The sequence below is a fragment of the Pan troglodytes genome, chromosome 16, assembly GCF_028858775.2.
Source record: "Pan troglodytes isolate AG18354 chromosome 16, NHGRI_mPanTro3-v2.0_pri, whole genome shotgun sequence".
NCBI classification, from domain to species: Eukaryota; Metazoa; Chordata; class Mammalia; order Primates; family Hominidae; genus Pan; species Pan troglodytes.
This window is the reverse complement of record NC_072414.2, coordinates 93,142,463-93,152,178: the sequence shown is the minus strand read 5'-3', so window position 1 is coordinate 93,152,178 and position 9,716 is coordinate 93,142,463. Positions and strand designations below refer to the sequence as shown.

The window sequence follows — 9,716 nt, the reverse complement described above, 5'->3', positions numbered from 1 at the left end:
GGGGAAATATACTCCTTTGACCTTGCCATAGCAAGGATATGGCTGTGAGAAGGAGTGACGAATTAGGGCCACTCGTTCAGCCTCGGCCAATCATTTAGCCTACAACAGTCAGTGACAGGTGGCAGCCCTGGTTACTGTCCACCTTTGTCCTCTTTTTGCAAATCATACCTGAGCAATTACATTGAGCAAAGTGTTTGTTGAAATACCTTTCCAGTTCTAGACAAGCCAAGCCAGGTGAGGTTATAACACCTGATTTAAGGGACAAAGGTAACAAATTCCTGGCTAGGATGAGTAACTTCTATCAATAGGACCATAAGATCAATGTGCTAGGAACTGAAAAGCCATCATCCATGCATTCAAATAATAGCTATTAGATTTTAGTGGAATATATGCATTATATGTATATACGTATACAATAGTTCACAATAGTTTACAAGGATACTTTGGTTTTCTATATGCTTAGAATGTGCATTATTTTCATGAGTTAATACTGGTTTCCATTTTATATCGCAAAGTCCTGAGTGAAAAGGATTGTTGCCTTTTTTTAATGATAGAACCTAAAATGTTACAATTTATTCCATCTTTGTGATTACAGACATTACAGGATAAGGTAGCTAAACAAGGCAAATAAAGCAAACGTTCCCTTCATTTAATCAGATGCAACATTTTGGCATTTTTATACTGTGCACGTTGACTTGAATTCATTGACATGGATTGAAAGCCGGCAACAACAAATCTTTGCAATTTAGGATCTTCTTCCATAACTAAGTTTTGTGTTTTTTTTTTTTTTTTCTTTTCTTTCTTTTTTAGACAGTCTTGCTCTGTCATCCAGGCTGTGGAGTGCAGTGGTACAATCTTAGCTCACTGCAACCTCTGCCTCCCAGGTTCAAGCGATTCTCCTGCCTCAGCCTCCCTAGTAGCTGGGATTACAGGCGCCCGCCATCACACCTGGCTAATTTTTGTATTTTTAGTAGAGACAGGGTTTCACCATGTTAGCCAGGCTGGTCTTGAACTCCTGACCTCAGGTGATCCATGCACCTCGGCCTCCCAAAGTGCTGGGATTACAGGCGTGAGCCACCGTGCCTGGCCAAATTTTTTTGTAGAGATGGGATCTTGCTGTGTTGCCCAGGCTGGTCTTGAACTCCTGGCCTCAAGTGATCCTCCTGCCTCAGCCTCCTAAAGTGCAATAGGATTACAGGCAAGAGCCACCACTCCTGGCCCACTGCAACATTCTTGAAGCTCTCAAGTCTTCATCTGACACCTTGTCAAGATGGGGAACTCTTGTGTTAAACCATCCTGTTAAGTTACTATATAAACATAAAACTGCTCCCAAGCATTGATTGAAACTGTTTTGGTATGAGTTTCCTGAGAGAAAAGTGAGGCCCTAACCATTTTTTTCCATGAACTATGACCCCAGTACGGTATACCTAATGTCCTTCACAGCCTAACAAAATAGTTGAGGCAACCCTGCTCATCCTGTCTAGTTTATCAGTATTTAGATGTAAGGCGGATTTAAAGCTAATCTGGGACTGAGAATTGCAACCAATTCCATAGAAGTCATTCAATTTAGCACATAAATGTTCGTGCAAGATGCCAGAGCAAGTGAGAAATCATCTGTAGCAAAGCAAAGAGTGGTGATGGCTCATCACCTTTTACAACGGAAAGGCAAACATGAAGAAGGAAATTCTCCCTCCTAAAATTCCTCATTAAATCGATAGCTATCTTCACAGCCTTTATGGATAACATCCAGAGTCCTCGGTTCATTTGAGGAGTCCATTTTCAAGGTGGCCAACAGGGAAGAAGAGCTTTCAGGCTTCTCTTTGCTATGGCTCATGAATGCCAGGTCCCCTTTATTGCTTTCTGAACACACCGCTGGGAAAGCTTGATGAGGTCAGTGCTCAAATCCCTGCAGCTGTCCCCCTTGAGGAACTTCTTGGCAAACCTGCATTGAAGAAACACTGATTGCGTTCACGCTTCATGTCATGGTTTGCCTTCCCCACACTGCTCCTGGCGACAGTGGTGACGCAGCACTCGGATGTTGTCACCTGTTCATTATTTTTTCAGTTCTATTCCCAATTCCCAACCCTCCTTTTGAAACACAGCTAGGTATGTGCACTTCAAATGCTCCAGAAAAACCCAAGGTCACATTTCAAATAGGATGGTTATGGTCACCATAAATGTGGTGACGTTTGAGTGGTGGAAGAGGGTGCGGGACGGCGTTGCAGGCAGAGGAACACAGCCAGGACACTATTATAAGTAACTCTGTGATCGTGTCTTGTGGTGATACAGTATAATTCAACACAGGTTAGAGCAGTTACTATGATCGTTCTTTCCTAAAAGGCTTTGATTTTGGAGAAAGAACCTTGAGGATCGGTGGGGACTTTCTTGGCCTGAAAGGTATCACCAGCAGCAGGAGCAGGAGGCTGCTCACATTTCGTGTCTTCACTTGGGGTGGACTTTGGCTGCAACCCTCAAATGCTGGGAGTCGTCAACCAACTGAGCCCTGTTGTCCAATGTGCCCCGGGCAAGGATGTGGGTGCAAATCCTGCTTCCGGGCGACCACTGACTTCCTTGGCTTCAGTGTCCAATTAGCAAAAAAAAGAAAGAAAGTAGAAATTCGGTAAGAAATCCGTGAAAGAGGTCCGTCCTCCACCCCCGACTCAAGCCAAGAGATAGCACAGAACGTTCCCACACGCGCTGTCCCGGCCCCAGCGAGCGTAGCCGGGATTTCTCCCCCGCCACGCCCCTCGGCCACGCCCCCCTGCGTTTGGCCCAGCGACGGGGCGGGGTCGGCCTGCGATTGGCCGGGACCACGACCGCGTCCGGGCGCGCCACGTGTGCGTAGGAGCGCACCGGAAGCGCCCGGCTGGAGGCGCGGCGGCCGGGCTGGGCGGCGGCGGCGGCGGTCATGGAACGCCAAGAGGAGTCCCTGTCCGCGCGGCCGGCCCTGGAGACCGAGGGGCTGCGCTTCCTGCACACCACGGGTGAGTCGTTGCGGGGCAGCAGGGCGCGCGCCGCCACTTTTGCGATGCGCAGCCATGATCGGTGGGTCGTCCTCCGCTGCACCGGGCGCCGGAGCCTGGGAGGCCTGGGAACGGTCGGGCGTTGGCGCTTACGCGGACCTTGGGCAGCAGGCCCGGACCTTGCGCGGAGGCTTCTCGGGAGCCGCACTTCCCTGGGCGGCTCGGCTGTCCCTTGTTTGCGCAAGTCTTTTTTGCGAACCAAGCCCTTCCTGTGGTAGTTACTGGGGTCACTCGGGCCTTGGCGTTTGCCTTTGGGACCCGTCCCACACAGCCCCATACACGCTCCTGACTCCCCGCGCTGTCACCCCTTTATATGTGGCTCTGAAAGGCCTTTGCCTTCCTGATTCAGATTAGTTGCTCTTCATTCTTCAAAACCCAGTTGCTGTGCCCTCCACACTCTAACTGCCCCCGACTCCCCAGATGGTTGGGAAGTCTCACTTCTCAGTGATCCCTGAATTGTCGCATTCTTGAGTTCGTGTTTTAACGATCTACTTAGGAGGCTTTTTCCTCAGCCTAGACCATGAAGGCTTTGAGGGCAGGAGTTAACACTTTGTGTTTGTTGAGTCTTATGGAAAGGTCAACTAGTAGTGTCATTTTTAGTTTTTTGAAAACTGTTTTTCTTTTCAGTGGGCTCCCTGCTGGCCACCTATGGCTGGTACGTCGTCTTCAGCTGCATCCTGCTCTACGTGGTCTTTCAGAAGCTTTCCGCCCGGCTAAGAGCCTTGAGGCAGAGGCAGCTGGACCGAGCTGCGGCTGCTGTGGGTTAGTGCCTGATAACCGAAATGAAAGCGGTGGTTTTGCACCTCCTTTATATTAAGAGTTAGTCTCTTAGTAAAAGTAAGAGGGGCCACACAGGAAGACCCTGTCTCTATTTAAAAAAAAAAAAAAAATAGCCGGGAGTGGCGGCAGGCACCTGTAGTCCCAGCTGCTCAGGAGGCTGAGGCGGGATAATCACTTGAGTCCAGGGAGTCAAAGCTGCAGTGGGCTATGCTCGGGCCACACTACACTCCAGCCTGGGCAATTGATTGAGACCTTGTCTTTAAAAAAAAAAAAAAAAAAAAGTAGGAAGTATATGGTTCTCGGCGGGGCGCGGTGGCTCACACCTGTAATCCCAGCACTTTGGGAAGCCGAGGCAGGCGGATGACTTGAGGTCAGGGGTTCGAGAACAGCCTGGCCAACATGGTGAAACCCTGTCTCTACTAAAAATACAAATATTAGTGGGGCGTGGTGACAGGCACCTGTAATCCCAGCTATTAGGGAGGCTGAGGCAGGAGAAATCGCTTGAACCTGGGAGGTGGAGATTGCAGTGAGCTGAGATTGTGCCACTGCACTCCAGCCTGGGCAACAGAGTGAGACTGTCTTTTCTTTCTTTTTGTTTTTTTTTCTATGAGATGGAGTCTAGCCTTGTCGCAAAGAGCGAGACTCTATGAGTAGACATTATGAATAGAAATGAGTTCATTTCTATTCATAATGCTATTTGGAAGGATTTTTCTTTTCTGTAGAAACAAATACTTAAGAATCTTCTGCGCTAATTAAGGGATGGATAATGATTTAGAAAACTTTATATTTCCTTGGTAGTCTTCCAGGATTCTAGTCAACCTAGAGACTGTGGGTGCCACTGAGGTATCCAGGATGTGCTCTGTGTGGCCACTATCCCAGGCTTTATGAATCGGAATTGCTCAGGGGAGCTCAGAAATTGGCATTTCTAACAGATTTCTGGTGATGTAGATATTTGGGGCTAAAATCCGTGGCTCAGCAACAGACCCCTGCCCCCTGAAGCAGTAAAATGTATGCAGAGGGATTAGGAGTATTTATGTAAAAATATGTTGTTTCATTGTCTGATATCCATACCTCTTTATACTTTTAATAATATGGACACTCAAAAGTTTCTATTTTATATTGTACACAGTGCTTTATCTCCATTTTTTTCTGACATTTTAGAACCTGATGTTGTTGTTAAACGACAAGAAGCTGTAGCAGCTGCTCGACTGAAAATGCAAGAAGAACTAAATGCGCAAGTTGAAAAGCATAAGGAAAAACTGAAACAGGTGTGAACTGGTTTCAGTTTGAATGTGTGCACAGAAATTGTCTGAGGTTTAGCGGCTAACGATGCCTGTGTGTGTGTTGTCTATAAGCTTCTAGGACCAGGTCCTATCCCATTAGATTCAATAAGCATTTCAGTTCCCACCATGTAAGTATTGGTGATATCAAGAAGAATACACGATTGTTAGGGAACACTAGATGTGTGAATATGTTACCATGAAAGGTCCAGAGCACAAAGGGAGGGACAGGCTGGAGCAGGGAGCATGTGAGTGTGTGTGTGCATGTGCCTGTGTCTTCCCCATTACCAAAAATGTCCTGACAGGAGTGAGTTTCAGAAGAATGGAGTCAGTAATCTTTTTCATGAAACATTTTGCTTTCTTTAATAGTGTACAAAAACCAAAGCTGCTCTATGTGAGTTAAACTCACACTACCAGATCACAACAGTTTTATTAACTAAAGAAAACGAAGGTGAAGTTTGTCCTGAAAGACATTTAAATTAAGAATTATCAGAGTTAGCTTTGTCTTTGAGAGAAATGGCAGCTTCTGAATTCTTTCTGTAAAATGTGATTGTTTCTCAGCTTGAAGAAGAAAAAAGGAGACAGAAGATTGAAATGTGGGACAGCATGCAAGAGGGAAAAAGTTACAAAGGAAATGCAAAGAAGCCCCAGGTGACTGGAGACCTCGGCTGGCTGGCATGCGGTAGATGAAGATTGCCAAGTAGAATGTTTTAATTGCTTCTTACACTACTGTGTGTGTTCAAACAGGAGGAAGACAGTCCTGGGCCTTCCACTTCATCTGTCCTGAAACGGAAATCGGACAGAAAGCCTTTGCGGGGAGGAGGTAAGCACCACTGATGTCAAATGTTAACAGATTTTCATCACTTACAGGATACAGTTACCTTTTAGGAACAAGATTGTTTGTTTCTTTGTCCATAAATTAAGACTAATTCCTTAGGATTGTGAAGATTCAATAAAGGAAACAGATGCAAATCACCTCCTAGGTCCTCACTAAGTACTTAGAAGGATTGTACTTATAGTATTCTAACTTGATCCTTCTGCAGCCCTGTAGAGGGAGAGCTAAGTAGGGTGAGGAATTGTCTGCCAATCTTCAGATGAGTGTCAAGGAGCTGGAACACAGCGGTTTTGGTCTTTCTAGCCGGGACCACCTTGTTTCTTGCAAATAACAAGGAGTAGCAGACAGATGCTCATCCAAAGCTTTTTCTTGTGTGCAGCACTGCCCCGGGGACTCGGATGATGCCACAGCAGTCTGTCTTCATCCCATCCCTGAGAATTTCAAATCTGGGAAGATGGGACTCACAAACGAAAATAAGCAATCCTTGGTGATTCTGGCTAAGAGTTGCAAGTTACTGCTGAGGAAGGAAAGAACAAACACACTAGAACACTGTAGGAACCAAGGCGGAAGATTTTGTATCCTCCCTAGGAGGAGAGGGGCACCGCAGAGGCCCTGATGGTGTCTTTGAGGACTGAGGAAAGACTGGGGCATGGGCTCCAAGGCAGCAGGGCCACAGACTTGGCTGACCTTAAACACTGAGCTGTAATCCCCTTTGTGTCAGAAGACTAAACCTGGCTTGCTGTAGAGAAGGTGATGCATCTGGAAAGAAAATGCTATTTTTAAATGGTCCTGCCGGAAGCTTATTTTTAGACACATAGAGGTGATATTTAGGAGAGGAATGGAAATCGTAGAAGATGGAATGCGGGGTGTGCTTGCCTGCACGGCCTCTTTCAGCGTCCCCAGCATTTCTGAGCTGGGACTTTGACTAGCCTGGCTTTACAAATAAGGAAACTGAGGCACAGGGTTTAATTGCCCAAAGATTCCACTGTAAGGAGTAAAAGTAACATTTAAGTTCTGGCTGGCCCTAGAACCTTAGCACTCAACCAGGTTACCAGTTGTGCACTGACTTTGGGAAGCTCACGAGGGAGTGGGGTGGTGGGGGGTAGGGAAGGATACAGATGACCCCGTTCTAACTGGTAGAAGTGACAAGTTTGACTCTTTTGATTTTTTTTAATCTGTTTTCTGTAGCTTGAACAGCCCTTATTTGAATGTATGAGTTTTAGTAAGCACTGTGATAGGAGGATTCATATACTTAAATCAGGCCCTCTTGAGAGAGTTTTTTGGTGACCCTTTTGCATGTGTTTCGGAGGTTGGGACAAAGAAGCTGAATGACTTTTTTCCCCACCAGAAAATCAGTTCAAATGGCAATCACAATATAAAGGTTTTTTTTTTTTTCACATAGCTAAAAGGTTTTTTTAAATGTCCCTTAGGATCTGTATCTTTGCAGTGCTTTGTGTGTCACTCTCATAATTTTATTGTGGATATACAATGTTCCCAGATTTTCAGATTTTTATCAATGCTGTTGTGCTTCTTTTCTGTGCTCCCAGGTTATAACCCGTTGTCTGGTGAAGGAGGCGGAGCTTGCTCCTGGAGACCTGGACGCAGAGGCCCGTCATCTGGCGGATGAGGCTAAGAATCTTGTTAGTGTCACTTTTGACATTAGCAAGATGAACCCTTAACCCTCGATTCAATTGCCTTACGCACGCTTTTCACAGTGACTAGCCAAGGGGAGGTGGGGTTGATTTCTGTTCCTAACTACACCTGCATATGTCAGGGCTCCAGTCAGCAAAAGGTATAGATGTTGCCTCTAGGCATGAGGTCATTGGTCACATTCTACTTGGAGACAGTGATTGCATTCATTGATTTCATGGTTAATTGCTAGTTGGTAGGTAAAGGCCTCTAGATGATTAGCAATCTTGATAAAAGAGGCCTAGTAATGTTCTTTTGAGGTTAGAAATCCTTGCTGCTAGGACAGTCTCTGTGACAGGTTGCGTTGAATGATGTCTTCCTTATCAATGGTGAGCCCACCAGTGAGGATTACTGATGTGGACAGTTGATGGGGTTTGTTTCTGTATATTTATTTTTATGTACAGAACTTTGTAAAAACGAAGCTATTTAAAAAACGAGAATAACATTTTTAGCATCTTTATTCAAGGAGATTTATGGACTTCAATTTGTCTATCAAACATTAAATAGCTTTTTATTACAACCTCCAACTATTACTTATTTCTCTATTTATTATTACTCACCCAAAATAAGTCTGGCAAGTGGCAGACAGCTGCCGTGATTTTGAAAGTTGACAGACTCCTTGGGGTTCATCCACAAAATTGGGTGCTTGGAGTCGAGTTGCCGAATTACTGGGATAAAGAAACATCGCGCCTCAAGGTTCCTCATAGGCTGACCAGGTTTCTACGTGACCTCTCAGTTATTCCCTTACGCCATGACTCATCTTTTACGCTCTTGTCCAGAGGCACTATCAGCAGTTTTGGATAAAGAGCCAAACAGTAAATATTTTAGACTTTACAGGCCACATATGATCTCTGTCACATAGTCTTAGGTTTTTATATTTTTAAAGGATTGTTTTTAAAAAAGATTCTCTGCTCATGGGCTGGTTTTGGGCTGAATGCTGTAGTGTGTGGACCCCGTCTAGATCATCAGAAGGAAAAACATTAACCTTCAGAATAGGGGGTAATTAGCTACAAAAGTACTATAGAATGGTCTCATACATAAATTAGTCAACATTTGTTATCTCCTGCAGGTAGAATATTCCGTGGTTGCTTCTTGACCAAGGGAAATACAGTCTGGCTGTGCGAGACTTAAAATCTCTTGAGGAGCGCTCTGGAGAATGGCTGAAGGAGAGGAAACAGGAGCCTTGAGCAGTGTAATTACAAACAAATAGGTTGGCATAGTCTTAAGTCTTTGAGTCTAGAGAGATTTGAGTTTTGTTTTGCCTGTGGAGGAAATTGGGGGTTTCAGGTCAAAGAGAGGGTCAGTGGAAACAAGGGTGGGCCTTGTGAGGTGTGGGGAAGCCCTGGGACCCTCACTCCCCTTCCGGTGTGTAACTGGATTGCTCCCACCAGCACAGAAGATCTACGACGTGGGAAATGGTATACTTGGATTAAAATATTTCATCCAGATTTGTTTACATCTAGAGAGAACCCCTTGTAGGTTATAAGGAAACTTTTTAACATTCTTCCTTGAATATATTTTCTGTAGCTGAAAATGTTTGTGAAGTGGCTGTCAACTACACATTGCATAAGGAGAGGGGCTCTGGGTCGGGGTTTCATATGCAGCAGAGCAGCTCCCTTGCTGCCGTCCATCAAGAGCCCTCAACACGAGTTTGTTATAAATAGAAATAAAAGACAAAAAGTAGAGGGGTATGTTTAAGTTCACTATTAGATGTGACTGACTACCTTGAAACCTGATTTTTTTTCGTGGGAAGAAACAGTGCTTGAATTCTGCATGCCCCCCTTGCATCTAGCACCTTTTGGTGGGGGTGGAAGGAGGGTGTCAGGGAGAATGATTAGGAGATAATGGAGGGGAGGGGAAACTTGCATTGTGTAATAGCATTGAAGAGCACTTACCACGTGGCAGGAGTGTCCATTTCTATTTGATCCCCCTAGAATCCTATGAAATGGGTATGTTACTAACCTTGGTTTTTGGAAACTGAAGCTTAGATGGGCTTAGTAACTGGTCCACAACCCTACTCGCTGTAGTCTTCTTCATCCTTGTGTTCATATTAGCCAAAGGCCTTAGGTCATCAAGGTGTGGGAAGCTTCTTGCAGCTAATGAAACAGT

At 45.3% G+C, this 9,716-nt stretch overlaps 1 protein-coding gene across 1 annotated transcript; it reads left to right on the top strand.

Annotated features, from left to right (window-relative positions):
- The first annotated feature begins 2,808 nt into the window (after positions 1 to 2,808).
- Positions 2,809 to 8,140, top strand: SELENOS (selenoprotein S). Its single transcript, NM_001114756.1, has 6 exons — positions 2,809 to 2,984; positions 3,651 to 3,785; positions 4,965 to 5,071; positions 5,645 to 5,734; positions 5,831 to 5,906; positions 7,466 to 8,140. The coding sequence occupies exons 1-6, from the start codon at positions 2,909 to 2,911 to the stop codon at positions 7,549 to 7,551; spliced, it is 570 nt and encodes a 189-aa protein (NP_001108228.1). The 5' UTR covers positions 2,809 to 2,908; the 3' UTR covers positions 7,552 to 8,140.
- Positions 8,141 to 9,716: the final 1,576 nt, after the last annotated feature.